Raw genomic sequence first — 20,713 nt, forward strand, 5'->3', positions numbered from 1 at the left:
AATTTAGTATTGATAGCATGCCTTGTTCTGAGGTCAATTTGAAAATGGTAATAAATGCCTTCCGCCACCCTGACCATCCTTGACATTTCCCCTGTCACCATGATGGTTATTATCTCAGGTCTTCCTGGTAGTTGTCAGATGTTGCTATTGGCTTGGCTCCCTGTGGGGTGTGTGTGTGTGTGTGTGTGTGTGTGACTTGGGGCAACAGAAATTAATGAAAGATATGAGCAGAGACTGAAACAGTATAGTCATGTGCCACATAATATGTTTCTGTAAAGAATGGACCACATATTTGATGATGGTCCCATAAGGTTATAATGGAGCTGAAAATTTCCTATTGCCTCGTGACGTCGTAGCTGTTGTAATGTCGCAGAGAAGAATGTCCGTGGTGCGTTACATGCTTACCTTAGTGGCATCGTCATCACAGGAGATGACAGCTTCATGCTTCGTTGCCTCTGGAGACCTTCCGGTGGGGCAAGATGTGGAGGCGGAAGGCGGTGCTATTGATGATGCTGACCCTGTGTAGGCTTAGGCTAAAGTGGGTGTTTGTGTCTTAGTTTTTAACAACAACAAAAAACTTTAAAAAGTAAAAGAAAAAAAATAATAGAAAAAGGCTTATAGAATGGGTAAATAAAGAAAATATTTTTGTGTAGCTGTGCAATGTATGTGTTTTAATCTGCTATTTTAAACGTCTAAAATTTTTTAAAATTAAAAAGTGTGAAGTAAAAATGTCACAGTAAGCTAAGTTTAATTTATTATTGAAGAAAGAAAAAAATTAAATACATGTAGTGTAGCCCAAGTGTGCAGTGACTATAAAGCCTACGGTAGTGCACAGTAATGCCCTGGGCCTTTCCAGTCACTCACTCCCCGACTCACCCAGAGCCACTCCATCCTACAACCTCCATTCAAGGGCCCTATACTGGTGAAGCATTTTTATCTCTCATGCCATAGTTCACTGTACCCTTTCTGTGTTTAGGTATGCTTAGATACACAAATGCTTCCCACTGTGTTATAGTTGCCTACAGTATTCAGTATAGCATCATGCCATGCCGGTTTATACCCTTGGAGCAGTAGGCTCTAGTGTATGGACTAGGTGTGAAATAGGTTTGTATAAGTGCTCTCTATAGTTTTAGCACAATGACAAGGTCACCTAATGATGCATTTCTTAGATCATATTCCTGTCGTTAGGCAACACATGACTGTATTAAGGAAATGAATATTAATGATCCTCATCATACAGCAATGACCAGTGTGTGGTTGCTGATAGTCAAGGCCAACACAGTGTATGACTCCAAGGGCATTATTTGCACTATATTCAGACATCTAAGTGGAAAGCAAAGGAGGTTGTGTTAGGAAACTATGGAGAGGGAAGGGCTGAAAAGAGGTTGAGGTGGACACGTGTTGCTTCTTGACTGCCCAGAACTCACTTACTTTACTTCTAATAGTCCAACATTCACTGGGAATCTCCTCTTCTAGTTCTCTCAGTGCAGGTGGAGCTAACTGCACCCCAGCTCCAAAGGTGGCATGTGACCCAGGTCTGCACAATCACAGCTTCATAATCTCCTGACTGCAGAAATGGATAATGACAAGCCACTGGACTCCATGCTTCTTTGCTGAGATTTCTGAGATAGACCTTGATGTAGTGACTTCTCAGCCTGGGGACAAGGCTGAACTGCTTCTGAGAAGTTCCTGAGATTTGGGGGCTTGGTTGTAAAATCATATTGACTCGAGCAGACATACAGCCAGGAATGAATGCTGATCCAATGGCAAAAATACAAGTTTGTGATGCACTGGAGGCAAATATTTTTCCATAATAAATGAGCATTGAATAAGAGGGACCAGTGTTAACAGCAGGAGGGCATTAGGGAGAGGAGTTCAGGGAATTGTATCATGAGATGTTCTGGATCTAAATCTGCTGCAGGATCCCAAGGTTCAGGACGTGATGTGTCTCCTGAGTTGCAATAAGCTTCCCCAAGCTTTCAAGATTGCTGTAGTACAGGACTTTATTTGTATGCTCATTCCTTTTGCCAGCTGAGTTTTCACAATCAAGATGGAGCTATCGCTCTTTCTCCAGTCATCTGAAGTCATCTCCAGTCCTTAAGGCATCTTGGTTATTGTTTTCTCCATCTCCCACCTTTTCTCCCACCACCATGACTAGATGAGGCTTTGCCATTGACAGTGTTGAAAAAATGTTTGCAATCCATTCAGTACAACACTTTGAACTCTTTGGAGAGAGGTTGTAGAAATCTAATTCTACACTAATAAAAGAGAAACATGGTAATTGGCGTACGACCGCTACCCTTCCCATTGGCTAATCAGCGAGATATGCAAATTAACTGACAGACAAGATGGCGGCCGGCAGCCAGGCAGCTGAGAACAGGAGGCTTGGTTGCCCCAGCGATGGAGGAAGTTAAGGTTCCCCGTCTGCAGCTGCAGGGCTCTGAGCTCCTGAAGCAACAACTCCAAAAGATACAATGTTTTAATTATAGAAGCTAAAAGATGGCGGTTAATTTGTATACTCAGGCTCCAAGCGGAGCGAAGCCAAACAGCCCTGAAGCGCAGGGCAGAGAGGCCTCAGGGCCCCGGGATCAGAGGAGCCGAGAGGCCTTCTGGCCACGGTTATCAGCAGCCGAGAGGCCTCCTAGCCCGGTTATCAGCGGAGCCTCGAGGCCTCAGGACCCCCGGATCAGCGGAGCCTCGAGGCCTCAGGACCCCCGGATCAGCGGAGCCTCGAGGTCTCAGGACCCCCGGATCAGCGGAGCCTCGAGGCCTCAGGACCCCCGGATCAGCGGAGCCTCGAGGCCTCAGGACCCCCGGATCAGCGGAGCCGAGAGGCGTCCTGGCCCCGGGATCAGCGGAGCAGAGAGGCATCCTGGCCCTGAGATCAGCGGAGCAGCGAGGCCTCCCAGCACCGGGATCAGTGTGACGGGGGCAGCGACCAAACCCCTGATCGCCCTGCGGGCTCTGGGTGTGACAGGGTGCGGATCCCCAACCCTCTGATCGGCCCTGCTCTGTGTGTGACAGGGGGGAGCTCCCCAACCCCCTGATGGGCCCTGCTCTGTGTGTGACAGGGTATGGAGCCCCAACCCCCCTGATGGGCCCTGCTCTGTGCGTGACAGGGGGTGGCGCCGCAACCTCCCTATCAACCCTGCCTTGAGTGTGACAGGGGGCGGTGCCCCAACCCCCCAATTGACCCTACCCTGAGCGTGACTGAGGGTGGCATCGCAACCTCCCGATCCACCCTGCTCTGTGCATGACAGGGGGCAGTGCCCCAACTCCCCAATCGGCCCTGCTCTGAGCCCGACCAGGGGCTGCACTTAGGGATTAGGCCTGTCCTCTGCCACCCGGGAGCAGGCCTAAGCCAGCAGGTCATTATCTCCCAAGGGGTCCCAGACTGTGAGAGGGCCAGGCCGGGCTGAGGGACCTCCTCTCCCCACCCCGAGTGCACAAATTTTTGTGCACCGGGCCTCTAGTTCTATATAATAAAAGGCTAATATGCAAATAGACCGAATGGCAGAACAACCGAAAAACTGAACATCTGGTTGCTATAACATGCACTGACTGCCAGGGGACGCACACAAAACATGGCGGGTGTCAGCAGCAGGCAGCAGAGCACAGAACATGGCGGGCATTGGCCAAGGCCGGATGGTGGAGCAGGTGAGTGGGGGTGCCAGACCAAGGTGGGGCGCCGGTCGCTGTCATCGGGGTAACCCTTTGGTGGTTACTGAAAATTCTTTGCTCCTGCACACCACAGTCCTGCCTGGTGCTCACACCCACTGCCAGTGCCTGGCGCTGGCCCCGATCACTTGGCACCATCAGTGGATGTGAGCGGTGTCTGTCGGCCCCAATCGCCCCTCAGGGCTTCTCCACCTCCCCCTGTTCCTGAGGGGCGATCGGGGCAGCAGCCCCCTCTTGCAACTGCTGCTGGTGCCAGCCCCAATCACTCTGCGCCATCAGCGGGTGCGAGTGAGGCCAGCGCCGTTAGCACATGGGAGCAGACAGGAGCAGGGCTGCCAGCAGACAGGGGACTGAGGGCTGCAGCAGGAGGGACCAGGCAGGAGCACAGAGGATGGGCTGAGACCTGCCCCTGTGCCTACCGCAGCCTTGCGGCCCACAGTTCCTTTCAAGGTGCACAAATTCATGCACTTGGCCTCTAGTAGAAGAATAAGCTCTTGTGGCAGACATTTGGTACTTTATTATCAATTTTTTCAAAACTCTGAGAGTTTTAAAACCTGTTCTGTTGAATCCATGTGTCATAGTAAGCATCAGCCAGGACTCAAGGAATCATATTTCTATTATCACAGTCATAATTTATCGCCCATTGTACTTACTCCGCCTTCTATTTTTGCCTGACATTCTGCCATACACTGCTGAGGGAGAACTGCCTTGCGCAGCTCTATTCATCATTCTGTTTATCCAGGCTGTGCTAACATGAAAAAAAATCTGAAAACATTCTGTACAGTAATTATGTATAAGGTACCACCATTGATGGGACTTAGAGTTTTAGAACTCCCTCAGTTGCAAAGGACTGAGGGATGATTGTGGATTATAACCGGAGATTTCTATTCATGTCATTCTAGGAAAGGTATGTTTTCTCAGACCTTTTCCTGCTTACTGAGCATTTACTCTCAGCCTTTGAAAGTCACTCATTGGCCTTTGTATTTCCTAGTTGCTTTAGGGCCATGATAAATTAACTCAAGAAGTACTTGAATTGCTGAACACAGGAAGTATTCTCATAAACTATAGACAGTTGACCCTTGAACAATGCAGGGGTTACTGGTGCCAACCCCTGTGCAGTCAAAAATTCGTGTATGACTTTTGACTCCTCCAAAACTTAACTACTAAATAGCCTGTTATTGGCTCAGAGCCTCACTGATAACATAAACAGTTGATTAAGACATATTTTGGCCCTGGTAGGTTTGGCTCAGTAGATAGAGTGTCAGCCTGGGCTGTAGGCTTGATCCCCAGTAGGAGGCGTGCAGGAGGCAGCCCATCAATGATTCTCATCACTGATGTTTCAATCCATCTTTCCCTGTCCCTTCCTCTCTGAAATGAATAAAAATATATTTTAAAAAGACAATTATATGTATTATATGCTATATTTTTTTGTTGTTAATCCTCACCTGGGGATATTTTTTCCATTGATTTTTAGAGAGAGTGGAAGGGAGGGAGAGAGACACAGAGAAAGAGAGAAGCATCAATGTGAGAGAGATACATGGATTGGTTGCTTCCTCGTGTGCCATGACCAGTGTCAGGGATCCAGCCTACAAATGAGGTATGTGTCCTTGACCCGAATCAAACCCGAGACCCTTCAGTCCGAGGGCTGACACTCTAACCACTGAGCAAAACTGGCTAGGGAATATACTGTGTTCTTAAAGTAAACTAGAGAAAAGAAAATGCTAAGAAAATCAGCCTTGACTGGGTATCTCAGTTGGTTAGAGAGCATCCTCCCAATACACCAAGGTTGCAGGTTCAATCCCCAGTCAGGACACATACAGGAATGAACCAATGAATGCATAAAAACCAAATAGAGCAACAGGTTGATGTTTCTCTCGCTCTCTACCTATGAAAAACAAATCATAAGGAAGAGAAAATACATTTACAGTATTTACTGGAAAAAAAACCCCACATATAAGTGGACCTACACAGTTCAAATCTTGGTGCTCAAGAGTCAACTGTACTTGGCCTCTGGTGGCAAATCAGAAATCAGAGACAGGCACTGCAGGGTGCCTTCAGCAATGAGAAGGAACCCACTTCTTTGTGAATCAGTACTGAGGTGTTTCCCTTAGAGAAGTCAGCAGGGTACAGCAGCAGGAGAAATAATCTGCTCCGAGATACTGGAACTGCCTTTGGCCAGAAAAAAAAAGTCTCTAGATTATTCAAAGGGGAAAAGGGATGGAGAAGATAGAAACAACAAAAGTTTTGTTTTCTCCAGAATAGCTGAATGTAGCTTTAAAAACATTAAATGGAATACTTCTGTGGCGCTCCACTCCCTCTTGTGGTTATGTGGTGTCACTGTTTTCTAACTATTGTACCAACTTTGAGTTCCTGCGTAAGGCACAAATCACCAAGTTGTTTAACATGAGAACATATTTAGATTGGATATAACAATCCAATAAGGCAAAGATGCATTGAGGATCTATGCATAAATTTGACATGTCTTTCAGAGAATTAATAATGAATCCACCTGAGAAAAGTTGTAAATAACACATTAATCCACTGTTCTCACCAAGAGATGGTTTCACAAACACTTTCCCCACCAAATGTTGGACTAGTATGGGGATTTTATGATCTGAGGAGGAAAGAAGGCACTGGATTTTCACCCTTCCATTCCAGCTGAGGGAAAATAATAGGAATTTCTTCTACAAAAATAAAAAATGTAGAATCTGTATATTATATTTTACTATATATGATATATGCAAGACACTGAAATTATTTTATTTATTGGGCATTTTATTCTCTATTATATACTCCTCTTTGCAGAGGAGTGGAACAAATTACATAGTTTAAGTGGGATGTCTCTTTTATAAAAACCTGAATGGATGGGCAACTGTCCAAAAAAATTTGCTAGAAATAAATTGTTTTTCTAGAAAAATGAGTTGGCAGCAAATTTTAAAGTGCTGTGCATTGACTTGGGATTGTTCTCATTAGGATCAAGTGCACCCATTTTGCTGCTCAGCAGTTTTTAGAACTTTGGTTAGTTATGCTACATCAAAACAAGAATGGATTCTTTTCAGGCACAGACTTATAAAGGGCATTCTTTAACTGGCTGGCTGCTTGGGCATGGTCAAGGTAGCTGTAAACATTTGCCTCCCCCGGTGTGGTAGACAACTTCTAAGATAGCCTTCTACCAGGTATTCCCAGGGAATACCAAGGGGGTATTTATGCCCTCACGTAATCTCTCCCCTTTTTTGTGTGTAGCGGACTTCTTCCAATGAATTGAATGCAGCAGAAGGAATGGGATGTTACTTCCAAGATTAGGTTACAAAAAGACTATGGCTTGCCAAAACTTGGAAGCAACCGAGATGTCCTTCAGTGAGTAAATGGACACACAAACTCTGCTACATTCAGACAATGGAATATTATTTAGTGCTAAAAAGAAGTGAGCTATCAAGCCATGAAAAGACATAGAGAAAACTTAAATGTGTACTATTAAGTGAAAGAAGCCAATTTGTAAAAGGTCACATACTGTATGATTTCTACTATATGACATGCTGGAAAGGACAAAACTATGGAGACAGTGAAAAGACCAATGGTTGCTAGGTGTCAGTGGGAGGAAGAGGATTTTTAAGGCAGTGAAATTATTCTGTTCTAGAGACCTGGTGCACAAATTCGTGTACCAGTAGGGCCTCAGCCTGGCCTGTGGGATCGGACTGAAATTGGCTCTCTGACATCCCCTGAGGGGTCCCAGATTGCGAGAGGGCCCCAACCAGGCCGAGGGATCCCAACAGTGCACAATCAGGGCCAGGGAGGGACACGGGAGCTTGGCCAGCCAGGGAGGGACCGCAAGAGGGCTCTAGGGCATGTCCGGTCCATCTCGCTGAGTCCCCATCTGCCAGACCCCAGCAGCAAGGTAACCTACCAGTTGGAGCATCTTCCCCCTGGTGGTCAGTGCACATCATAGCAAGCGGTTGAGTGGCCTTAGCATATCTTTAGCATATTATGCTTTGATTGGTTGAACAGTTGACAGGTCACTGGACAACTGGACACTTAACATATTAGGCTTATATTATACAGGATGATACTATAATAGTGGATAGATGTCATTATACAATTGTCAAAACCCAGAGAATGTAGAATACGAAGAGTGAATCCTAATGTAAACTATGGCCTTTGTCAATGTAGGTTCATCAGTTGTAATAAATGACCACTCTTGATGGGGGCATGTTAGTGATGTGGGAGGTGTTCATATGTGGAGGCAAAATGTATATAAGAACTCTGTTTTCAGCTTAATTTTGCTGTAAACCTAAAACTGCTCTTAAATACATATATTTTTTAAAAGACTATGGCTTCTATCTTGGGTGCTTTATTTTGCTCTCTCATATGCCATGTTGTGAGTAGCTTTATGGAGAGCCCATGTGGCACCCATGATGTCTGCAGCCAGCAGCTGGCTAAGACCAGAGGTCTCCAATGGCCACAGGAGTGAGCGCGGAGTGGATACTCCCCAAACGAACCTTGACATGACTGCAGCCACAATGGACACCTTGATTACAGTCTCATAAGACACATCTCAAGAGACTTTGAGCTTAAGGAACTAAGATAAATCATGCCCAGATTTCCACCCCACAGAAACTGAGGTGATAAGTAAATGTTTGTGATTTTAAACTGTCTAGGTTTTGTAGTAATTTGTTATGTAACAATAGATAGCTAAGATACCTGTTAAGCTACCTCTCATAATACAAATTTCAAAGAGATTCTTTAATAATAACAACTAGAGGATAAGTGCTTACACGTATAGTTCATACTAGAAACTCTATGAATAGTTAAGCTTAAATATATCCAACCATCTACTGGTATGAGGATACAGTCATAATCACTGTTCTGTTCTAGAGAAAACTACCAATTCCTCCTCATAAAATGAAGAAAATTAATGTACTAAGCACTTACTATTTATGAGGCACTTAACATGGTATTTTTAAAGAGGAGATTAGAGTAATTAAACAATTCATGCAAATCTGCATTAGATAGAAAGGGAATGAGATGGGATTAAAACTGAGGTGTCACTTTAATGACAAAGGTAAAAGTAACTTATATGACTTTCTAGAACTTTTTCTGGCACTAATCTGTGTTGAATGGTTAGGCCTTTCCCTACAGACCACAATCAAGTTGGGTATTTTATACACATTTATCTCAGTAGCTGATAGAACAGACAAAATATCAGTAAGGATATAAAAGACTTGAATAATACAATCTGCAGATTTAACTTAATGGCCAGATATAGAACGCCGAGCCCTAAAATGCAAATTACACATTCTTTTTAAGTACACTTGGATTCTTTGCTAAAATTGATCATAAATCTCAATATATTGAAAAAGAATTAAAATCGAAGTATGTTCTCTTATAATAAATCATTAAGCTCAAAATCAAGAATAGATTATTAGGAAATCCCTTTATGTTAGGTATTAAGAAGTATGCCCATTCCTGGCTGGGTGTCTTGGTTGGAGTGTCATCCTGTACAGCAAAAGGTTGTGGTTGGATTCCCTGTCAGAACACAACCCCAGGTTTTGGGTTCAATCCCTGGTCCAGGCGTGTAGAGGAGGCAACAGATCAATGTTTCTCTCTCACATATATTGAAAGTATATATTACTTTTTATTTTCTGCATAAGGTCTAAACTGGGTCATCTATTCAAGGCTAAGAAACAAGATAAAGAAGAAAAAGTTTAGTAAAAAATTAACTAGATTTCTACCTACTAAGCTGAGCTTGAGAAAAAGCCAAGACTAAAGTGCTCCAGTCTAGAGGTGCTAATAATGGGTCTGAAGTTCATGCAAAGGTCAGCTGCCTTTGCAGTATAGGGTCCCCTAGAGAGCTTTTGTGACCCCTGGAGAGAAATGCCTGTCTCTATCCAAGACCTGATCCGGACATGCTGTATGAGGTCCTGGAAGATCTGTGTTGGTTCCCAAAGGAATCTATGTGTTGTTGTTTTGTTTGTTTGTTTGTTTGTTTGTTTTTTAAATTTAACTTGGCTTCTGTGGTTTACAAGTCCTAAATCAGCCCGTGCAGCTGCAATCTCAGGTTAGCTGCAGCTCAGTGACAGCTGACAGAATTTTCAGGAAATGAGGTTCAGAGCTGCTATGGTCAGGAACCATGCCCATCATGCCCCAGGTGGTCTGATGAGGATACCATTATCCTTGCAGCTGGATACTGGACGCTGCGATTCATGCCTCTGACACTGCTGCCATTGAATGTTTCCCACTCCCACTAGAGCTGATGCCATTGTTGCTTCCATTTACCACCAGAGTGGATTTGGTATAGTTTGTCATTCCACCCCAATTCAATGCCTTGGGAGAAGCATCTGATTGGTAGAACTTAGGTTGTGTGCTACGCCTAGATGCAAGGGAGGTTAGGAAGGTACCTGGCATTTCAGCCTCTGAGGTTAAGATGGAGGTTCAGAGACTGAGAAGCAAAGAAGAGAAGAATATTGTTTCACTGTAATATCCCTTCATGTTTGCCCAGCATCAGGGTTAAGCCATAAAGCGTGGTTTCTCCCTTAGAAGCATGAGCCCTTAGAAAAGAAACATCCATAAGGTCAAAGCAGAGAAGACAAACTTAGGAGGAGTTCTAACCAGCAGGAAAGATTAAACAGAATTCTTACTGGGAAGGCAATAGAAAGGGTTAGGAGGGCAGATAATAGGGGCTATGGTTGGCCTGCATTCTTTAGGGCCCCAACACCCCTTGTCCTTTTCCTGGCCTGGGCTTGAAGAGATGGGTCAGTGAAAAGGACAGAAGCACCAGATAGATTTTGACTCTGAGAAGACACTGCCACACGTGACCTTGAATCATCATAGGGTGACCATAGCAGAATGGCAGTAGCCTTGTTGTTAGTCTATGTGATGAGCAAGCTGAAGGTCCTATGCCTGTCTCCCTTGGCTCCTGGTTGGCATAATTTTTTAAAAAAATTTTGTTTGAGTAAATTTTTATTTTGAAGGATGTTTACACTTACATAGAAATCGCTAAAATAGTTTACAGGGTAAGATGTGATGCACAACAGATTGTTGGAATAACTAAACCCACACACTGATATAAATGTGATTCAGAGGCTAGATAGATTTGAATTGGGCCCCAGTGCAGGTGGGTTGAGGACCACTGAGACCCCTCTATGATGCTGAGAAATAAACCACACATTTTATCTGCCACATACTTCATCAGTAGGTGGGGGGAGAAGCTGAGACCAGCATAGCTTTAAGGACCACACCTACCTTTGCCAAACCCTTCCACTATGTTAAGGTGACCTATAGGCTAGGAGAGGGAGGAGGAAGAAATTCTGAAAGATAGCACTTACCCCAAACAGACTGAGTTATTTTTAACTGACAAGTTTAAGTTTCCTTTTCTGCCTCCCCTCCCACAAGAACGAGAACTTGAGAGCAAGATGAGACCTTTAGAAAAAAAATCTATACTTCTACTATATAGGAACACTTTCTGTAGTGTTTTAAATTACATTCCTCACTGTACTTCTATGACTGTCATTCCTAAATCTGTACTGCCTCTCATTCATACTCAAGGCCTATTTATTTGGGCACTTACCAGGCACTTGCTAGGCACTTGCATTTATCTATGCTTGTTGGCTTTGATCTGGGACTAGCCAGCGCCCAATGTGAGCCTGGGAAGTGGAGTATTGGCTCCCAGCCATGGCTGATGAAGCCTTAATTCTCACTCCCGTTCTAGGTCTGTGGTGGGGACACCTCACTGTAGGTTACAACTGGGTTGATCCTGAAAATATGGATACACACTGCTTTTTCCCCCCTTTTGTTTTCTAATTACTTTTTTAAAACATAAGAACAGGGTTATTGGGTTAAAGAGGAAACATTATAACACACAATCAAAACAGATACCCGACAAGGATATCTGGGCACTTGCACCAGGTGGGGCTTGGAGAAAGGGCCTAGTGCACAGTTCACTAGGGCATCTCCAGGGATCTACTTTGTGGAAATTTGGCTCTGCTGCATTGCCTGGCTACTTCAGCTTTCTCTGCAGGAATTAGGGGTGTGGAGGCCAAAGTCTACCAAGCTGTCACACAGGCTTACCCTTGAACCTAGGATTCCCACATGGGCGTGCCCAAGGCTCGCTTTTGCATCTTGATTCAAGCCTGGATTCATAATGCCCTCGGACTAGACCTCCTGGCCTTCCTCGTGGCCAGTATGCAAAGAAGGTCGTCATTGGTCTGAACCAAGGGTAAACTCGCCTTTTCACAGAGCAGCCTGTGTGGCGGGCAGCAGAGCTAGTGCCAGCATGGGACTAAGAGGAGGGCTCTGTCTCCAGGCAACCCTCCCCATTGGTTGGAGGAGGCACTGGGACAAGGCGAGGTCTTGGCCCAAAGCTTTAGGAGTCACCTCTTTCATATCACAAGGGCTTTCTTATCTTTGGGCCCAGTGCCCTCAGAGTTAGCCTCCTGGGGTTTCCATGCGCACTGGAATTCAAGGGTCAACTGTCATAAGGCGGATGTGCACAAACGGTTAGGAGAGCAAGTTGCTGTTTTAGGGCCAGCTTTCAGCCAAAGGGCTGCTCTTTGGCGAGTTAGTCTTGGGTTACAGAGAGACTTCTCTTGCTGTGCCTGAACAATGAAATCAAACTCTCAGAGCCCTGCTGGTGTGGCTCAGTGGTTGAGCATCAACCTATGAACAAGGAGGTCATGGTCTGATTCCCAGTCAGGGGGCATGCAGGCACCGATCTGTGATTCTCTCTCATCATTGATATTTCTATCTCTCCCTCTCCCTTCTTTTCTGAAATCAATAAAATTATATTAAAACGATAACAACAAAATCTCTGAGCTCTAAAAACCACAGCTGTCTGCGAGGCATCTGCAGCCATAGCTTCCTTTCACTTCCCAAATGCAGTGTGTCCCAAGTCGCAGGCATGTTCCCTCTAAAAGCTGCTCTTCTCCCACTATTCCTTTTCTGATGACTGCCACCATAACCTAGATTCTCAAGCCAGAAATATGGGGGTTGCTTCAGTTGTCCCTCCCTCACATCCACATCCAATTAATCACAAAGCCTTCACTCCATTTCCAAAAATATCTTAACATTTTTCCTCTTCAACATTTCCTCTGACTTTACTTCTGACCTCCATAATTTTTCCGAGCAGGTTTCTTCTATCAGTTCTCCTTGTCAACCTCCAATCACTCCTCAATAATAGCGCAGAGCGACGCTTCCATGATATAAATGTGTTCTCCGGAGTAATGCTGCTTAAAGTCATTCTCAGCACTAAATTAAAACATCTAAATGTGATCTGACAGACTGCTTACTTCTGCGGCCTACCCTCTCCCTTCCCGCCCCGCCCCCTATCTAGCTAGTATTTAATTGCCTGTAATGTCCTCTTTCTTTTTTTTTTGCATAGTTCACTTCTGAAAGTACTTTGTGCGTCATCTCCTTTGGAAAGTTTTCCCCTTTCTCCCCAACAGGGATAGGGTCCGTTTATTTTGGCACCATTTAGCTAACTTGTACATATTTGCCACAGGTCTTACACTGTTATTAAAGGTTTATATTTGACTTTGGGTAACTCCGGGTGACCTTACTGTTCATCTGTAAACTTGTGCTTTATAAATGTTGACTGAATTACATCATAGGACTGTTATCAACATACAAAACCAAAAATCATTTAGGGGCACTTGTGAACATTTTTTTTGGTCCCGCGATTCTGTTTTGGGGGATCAGCGTGGGGGTCCACGACTATGCATTTTTGACAGTTCCCAGATGAACTTCATGCAGGAGGTCCAGATATTACATTCTGAGGCATCTTTACTCATTGGTAAGGGGGCCATTCCTTCTTAGAGGCTGTTTTGAAAGCTACTTAAGGATAGGGGCTGCGTCCTATGTCTCTAGGCTAGCTCCTGAATCCAGAAAACGTTTGTTGAGTGAATGACAAAACAACGGGTGAATGAATAAACTCAAGGTGCCAAGTCAGCTATTTTACCACACAAGTTCCAGCAGCTCCTATTACTAATTCGTGCAGCAGAAATGGGCTTTCAACCTAAGCCTCTTGGGCGGGCTTTCCCCGCCACCTCCCCGCTGGAGGCACGCTGGACTACATTTCCCAGAGGGCCAAGGGTCTCCGCGCAGGCGCACTTGGAAAACTACGGCGTCCGTCTCCTTCCCAGAAACTGGCAGGTCACTCGCACCCGCCTCCTCTTTGCCCGTCTCTTCCCTGTCCCGCAGTCTGAGCTCCGGAGGTTCTGCTTGTGTCTGTGTGTGTCTTGCAGGTTGGACTCATGGCCTCGCCGCTGAGATTCGACGGGCGGGTGGTTCTGGTCACCGGCGCAGGGGGAGGTGAGCACGCGAAGGCTGGAGGGCACGCACTCCCTGGGGTCGCGGCGTGGGAGCAGCTGCGTCCGGGCTCAGTATGGGGCTGCGGGCGGCGGGGTGGGGTCGGGAAGAAGCGGCCTGGGGAGCGAGGGGCTGGACGCGGTGGGATGGAGGGAGAGGACGTACAACTGCTGTTGTCAGGACACCGAGTCTGTTGTGGAGGGAGAGGTGGGGCTGGCGGCCGGGCGTGGGGGGCCACGGACTCCTACCCACACGGTCAGCTGCAGCCCCTTCCCCGACCCGCCCTGTGCAGCCGCCCGTGGGCCCCAGAGTTACGCGAGGAGGGAGGCGGGGCTGGGCTGCGGGCTGCAGAACGAGGTGAAAGTCCTAACTGAGCTCCTCTCTGCGCATCAGGGGCGGCTCTTCCTGCCTTGAGACTCTCGGGCCTCGCTCAGTCTTTAAAGTTGCGGGAAAGCGGCTGGGGGCGGCCCTCCCCTCCCACCCCGGGGAGTGGAGCTGTCAATTCCTTGCCTCCGAAAAGTCCCTCACTTAGCGGTTCCTTTCCTCTGTCCCATGGCTTTAGGCTAATTTTTATTCCGGAGAGGGCCTTCTTTAAAGAGACATCTAAGAGTCCTCGATAAGTTTGCATACTTATCAAGCCAAGCACTCTGCACTAGTCCCCAGTTAACCTGTGACTTCAGTTACCGTTGACCCAAAAACTTGTTAAATGGAAAGTTCTAGAAATAAACTTCAGGAGTTTAAAATTGTGCACTATTCTGAGTAGCGTGATGAAATCTTGAGCAGTCCCGCTCTGTCCAGCCCTGGATGCGAGCACTAACTGGCAGCCTCTTATATATTTTTCCCGAGATATTCTATGCCTGTAAAACCTGTATTCATTTTTGGATGTGTACATTTATACCTTATATCTTTGAGCTGGAATTAAACATTTAATTACTATTTAATTGAGAATCAAATATGTGTTTGGTGATTGTGTCATCACAGTCCAGTGCAGTACTTAAGAATCGCCAGATATTTGAAGCAGGAAAGGATTTAACGTAGCCATTTGTATTTTAGGCAGCTCCTCTGGGAATGACTGGTGGAACAATACAGAGCAGGCCCATTAGGAGCCTCAACCTGTGAGGCTGCCATTAACTGCTGCAGCCTCATGGATACCAGGGATGTAGAACATGGAAGCTACCCTCCAGATTTAGGGAGCTAGGGTAAGAGGTTGCCACTACGCCCACGGTTTCTTAATACCTAGGAAGCTTCAAGAAATCTGCTCCTTAACCAACAGCAACAGCTAGAAGTCACAGTAAGGTGGCGTCTGCCTCATTTCCACTTCCAGATTTCATGCAAATGCGTTTAATGGTGGAATCCAGTTCCCATCTAGCATCCTAGCAGCCAGGTTGAATGGTAGGAAATGATAGGTAGAAAAGGTAGAAAATACAGTTTAAGCTTTTTAACCTCTGCAAGTAGAGGAGGGTGAAATACAGGTTGAGAGTACTAATGAAGACATAATTAATTGCTCATGGCTACTTTAAAATAGGGATTGAGTTGAGTGGACCAAAACTTACCCTAACATTTGCTCAACTTTTTGATTATTTTGTTTTCCATTAGGGCTGGGCCGAGCCTATGCTCTGGCTTTTGCAGAAAGAGGTGCATCAGTTGTTGGTAAGTTGCCATTTTTTTTCTTTTTGATCAGTAGCTGGCAGCTAAAGTATGACAGTCTTCACAAGCCAGCCACATTTGTCTTTATATCACTAATGTGTCAAGGTCAAATTTCATTACTAATCTTTTCTTCTGCCAGCAAAAATTCCCCCCTCCCCTTGAGGCTGACTTTATAACTTACATTTTAAAGTAAACTACTTTCACAGAATTTGCAACTTAACAGAATTGATAAGGATGGGATGCCATTCATGGTATAAAAGGAATTTATTGCATTTGGTATATTGTGGGCTATCATTTTTTGAGATAGAAGGCTCATGCAAGATAAATCTCTAAGTGTAAATATATTGCTAAGAGTAAGAAATAAATGCATTTGGAGAACTAGAAGTTTAGACTTAGGGAATCCAAAGTATATTGTTCTTTTTAAACATATCTTTAATCAAAGTTTTTCACATGGAAGCTTTTTACAACAGTTTTAAAAAATTTTTTATTGAAGGGGTAGTTAGCTTGAGATTTATTATGAGGGGTAAGTTGGAAGGTGCTGCATTGAAGAATCTCAAAAGGTGGGAGGTTTTTGTAAGATAAGTGGTGTGGACTGGCCTGATGTACTTGGTCGTGGTGTGAACACAGGGGCAGAACTGTCTATATCCAAGTCTTTGTGGGGAATAACTAAGTGCTCAATGCAGGGTAGGTGGGTAGAGCAAATGTTATGGCCCAATATTTATTAGTATCTTTTTCTGGGATAAAATTGTTGGCTTCCCAATCCCAGTTTTCTTATATCTTACATAGAGATAAATTTCCCCTCATTTGTTTATAGAGACATAACAAAAGAGTAAGCAAGCAACCAGATTTTCTAAACAAAGAAAACCTAAGCAGGGCATTAAATATATTATGTTCCCTCACTGGGGATGTGTAACCAGTGTTTATGGAAAGGACACAGAGACTTTGGGTGTTTCTTGCACTTACAGAATTGAGTGGTGGAGATTAAATGACACAAAAAACGAAAGCCCTTTGTAAAGGGAAAAGAAAGGAACCGATGCAGGCACTGTGCTCATGAACCAGATACGTCAAAGTGAGCCTGAGGTCTTGCTTGCGTAAGCAAAATGTTTCTTTTACAGTTGCTTAGAGAAAAGGGCCTGCCTTAGGCCCTGGTGCATCTCTTCAAGTGTAAGGAAAGTGCTTTGCTTAGTAATTGATTAGGACATAGATGCCAATTGAGTGAATAAGTTAAATTTTTATGACACAAGAAGAAAGATTCCAGTCAAGGGCACATGCCTGGGTTGCAAGCTTGATCCCCATTGGGGTCCTGCAGGAGGCAGCCAATCAATGATTCTCATTATTGATGTTTCTCTCTCTCCCTTTCCCTTTCTCTTAAATCAATAAAAATATATTTAAAATCAATTAAATTATACTTTTTTTAATTAAAAAATTAAAAAACATTTTGTTAATTTTAGAGTGAGAGGGAGGGAGGGAAGAAGGGATGGAGAGTGAGAGGATAAAAACATCAATTTATTATTCCACTTATTTATGCATTCATTTATGCATTCTTGTATGTGGCCTGACCAGGAATTGAACCCTCAACCTTGTTGTATTTGGATGATGCTCTAACCAACTGAACTACACAACCAGGACCTATGAAATTATTCTTAATGCTATTGTTCACTATAGGAAACTTTATCAAAATGGGGAAAAATCACCCTGGCTGGTGTCGCTCAGTTGGTTGGAGTGTTGTCCTGTGCACCAAAAGGTTGCTGGTTTGATTCCCAGTCAGGGCACTTGGCCAGGTTGTGGACTTTGTCCCTGATCAGGATGCATGCGGGAGGCAGCCGATTGATGCTTCTCTCTCACATCAATGTTTCTCTCTTACATCGATATTTCTCTTTATCCTTCTCCCTTCCTCTCTTTCTCAAAATTAACTTTAAAAAGTGGGAAAATGTCCTCAAACAGAAACGTCTAGAAGAGGGGTGGGCAAACTTTTTGACTCGAAGGCCACAATGGGTTCTTAAACTGGACTGGAGGGCCGGAACAAAAGCATGGATGGAGTGTTTGTGTGAACTAATATAAATTCAAAGTAAACATCATTACATAAAAGGGTACGGTCTTTTTTTTTTTTAGTTTTATTCATTTCAAACGGGCCGGATCTGGCCCGCGGGCCATAGTTTGCCCATGGCTGGTCTAGAAGGACATCCAAGGAACAGCCTAATGCAGTTATCTGTGGGAGAGACAGGTATAGAGCAGTGATGGCGAACCTTTTGAACTCGGCGTGTCAGCATTTTGAAAAACCCTAACTTAACTCTGGTGCCGTGTCACATATAGAAATTTTTTGATATTTGCAACCATAGTAAAACAAAGACTTATATTTTTGATATTTATTTTATAAATTTAAATGCCATTTAACAAAGAAAAATCAACCAAAAAAATGAGTTCGCGTGTCACCTCTGACACGCGTGTCATAGGTTTGCCATCACTGGTATAGAGGATGTGTAAAAAGGTACTTTTTGAGTTTGCATTTCTTAAAAACTCAAAGTAATAGCCTCTGCTTTGCATACTCACAATTGTAAACCTACTTTTGTTCACCCTTATATACAATGGAATATTAGTTGGCCACAAAAAGAACAAAATCTTACCGTTTTTGACAATATGGATGAACCTAGAGGGTATTATGCTAGGCGAAATCAGACTGAAAATGACAAATACCATATAGTTTTACTTATCTGTGAAACCTAAAGAAAATAAATGAACTAACAAAACATACTCATAGAACAGAAAACAGTTGGCAGAGGGGAAGGGGGTTGAGGTGGTGGGCCAAAAAAAAAAAAGTAAGTAACTTCTCCAAAAAATAAATACTTTTATAATATAATATTGCCTTTATTATCTTTTTATTTTTTTTAATTTTAAATATATTTTATTGATTTTTTACAGAGAAGAAGGGAGAGGGATAGAGAGTTAGAAACATCAATCAGCTGCCTCCTGTACACACCCTACTGTGCCCGCAACCAAGGTACATGCCCTTGACCGGAATCGAACCTGGGACCCTTGAGTCCGCAGGCTGATGCTCTATCCACTGAGCCAAACCGGTTAGGGCCTTATTATCTTTTTATACACTTCTTGGATTACCTAGTACAAAGGATGTCTTACATACCAATACATATAAAAGTTATTCCAATTATGTAGCATTGGAAGCATAGTTTTACTTTGGAAATAAAAATAGTTTACAGATATGCCATTGGTAATAGATATAACTCATTTGGTGACAAACCCTTGAATTGAATAAATATATGAACGTGAATATGTGTAAAGATAGTTATAAAGCACTTTTCAAATATAAAGCATTTAATATTATTCCTCTTGATAATGTAGCCACATTGAGCTACAGCAAAAAAGAAGGAACTACTATAATAAATTGAAGCAGTAAAGTGAAACCATTAAGTAATATTAATGTTCGGATATTACCTCTCTCAACATTTTAATAAAGTAATTTATGATTTACTTTACATGCAATACATATAGCATGTAATTAAAATATTTTATAAATAAAGTACCCTTAAAAATCTGTAAGAAGGATAAACACTCCAAAAAATGTGACTTAAACAAGCAAAACAGTAAGAAATATAAATGAAAATTGACAAATATATCACATTTTGGGGTATTTTGATGGTTTCAATTGAAAAGACTGTCCTTAACTATCATCATCTTATCATTTTTACTACCTATTTTAAAGCTATTTGTTTGAGCGAGGTGGTTGATTTATCATTTCCTCTATAGCTTCCCAAACAAATAAGATTTTTTTTTAGTGGAAATGATTACCTTCTTTTCAGGATAAAAGAAACAGCATTAGAGGAGCGGAGTAGCATTGTAGTAGGTCAGAGTTCTGGTCTGGATATTGCTATTTCATGCAGCCTTGGAGCCTAGGGCAAGTTGCCTAACCTTTCCTGAACTTTCCTCACCCGGGAAAGGAGGAACAGCTCTTCATGCTAACCTCCTAAAAAGCTGCGCGGAGAGCAAATGCAGCAGTGTGCATAATAGTTCTTCGAAAATGCCAAGTAGACACATACCAGTATAAGGTGATAATGGTATTTAAAAAAAATCATTATTATTATTATAATTTTAGCCATAAATTTAAGTGGTAACAGTGTCACACAGTACGGATAGATTTCTCTTGTGTACAGTTGCAAAAAAAATCTTAATATTGTTTCTATCCAAGCTCTTCAGCATGTAACCAGCTTTTCTAGTTAGGGTTGTGTAATTTAGCTCTGGTGACAGTGGGATGACTGAATGAGGTCAGTGCTAACTTAATGCTCTCAAATGTAAAGACTTACCTTGGATAAATCTGTTCTGATACTGTTTCACTGCACATTATTGGTCTCAATGCTTACCTGTGTGGTTGCACTTTGACCAATTTCCACTTGGGGGTGGTGTTTCATTGCACAATTGAACAATTCTTTAAATATCGCATTTGCCAATTTGCTTTTGAACTTTCCCTTGCTTAGTTAAAAAGGCTCTTAAAAGACTGTTAGCTTCATGTCTTAAACTCTTGATATTTTTTGCTAGTTGTTTTCGGTCATTTGCATGGAAATGAACAGTTAATAGGAATTTAGTCTTGAATCTTACTACTGCTTTCTTTAAATCTCTTGAGGGATAATGTAAGCCTCTTTTTATTATTTTGTGTTCATGGTTTTATTGTTTTTTACATGCAGTAAGAATGGTAAGTCTATATTGTTAGAAAAAATATGTCCGAGTCCACATTTTGAAAAACATATTCCCTTAAAAAAAAGTTAATTAAAAAAACATTTATTTAGCTAATTTTAAGTGTGGATAGGCATTTGCTTTTTCGCTGTATTTACCACCCCACACCACTTGCCACTCTCATTCCAATCTACAAAAAGCAAACAAAACAAAACCATTCTTCAGAAGAAAAAGTATTTTTTTTCAGATGTGGTAGTCATCAACTAGTATTAAAATACTTTAAAATTTAGTATATGCCATCATGCCATATATTATTTAACCATTTGTACACCTTAAGTGTCTATAGATGCAAGCGGTGAACTTTTAAAAATTAAATTCAAAATATCGTGGCGGTTAACTGGTTAAT

The 20,713-nt window shown here is 43.1% G+C and overlaps 1 protein-coding gene across 1 annotated transcript in view; it reads left to right on the plus strand.

Annotated features, from left to right (window-relative positions):
• The first annotated feature begins 13,790 nt into the window (after nt 1-13,790).
• HSD17B4 (hydroxysteroid 17-beta dehydrogenase 4) overlaps nt 13,791-20,713 on the plus strand; it is a 71,584-nt gene continuing 64,661 nt past the window's right edge. The window contains exons 1-2 of the mRNA XM_036309056.1: nt 13,791-13,980; nt 15,574-15,627. Coding sequence (XP_036164949.1) covers nt 13,923-13,980; nt 15,574-15,627 — 112 coding nt within the window. The 5' untranslated portion in view covers nt 13,791-13,922. The remainder of the gene's footprint in view (nt 13,981-15,573; nt 15,628-20,713) is intronic.

Source organism: Myotis myotis, unplaced genomic scaffold (genome assembly GCF_014108235.1).
Source record: "Myotis myotis isolate mMyoMyo1 unplaced genomic scaffold, mMyoMyo1.p scaffold_m19_p_5, whole genome shotgun sequence".
Classification (NCBI taxonomy): Eukaryota; Metazoa; Chordata; class Mammalia; order Chiroptera; family Vespertilionidae; genus Myotis; species Myotis myotis.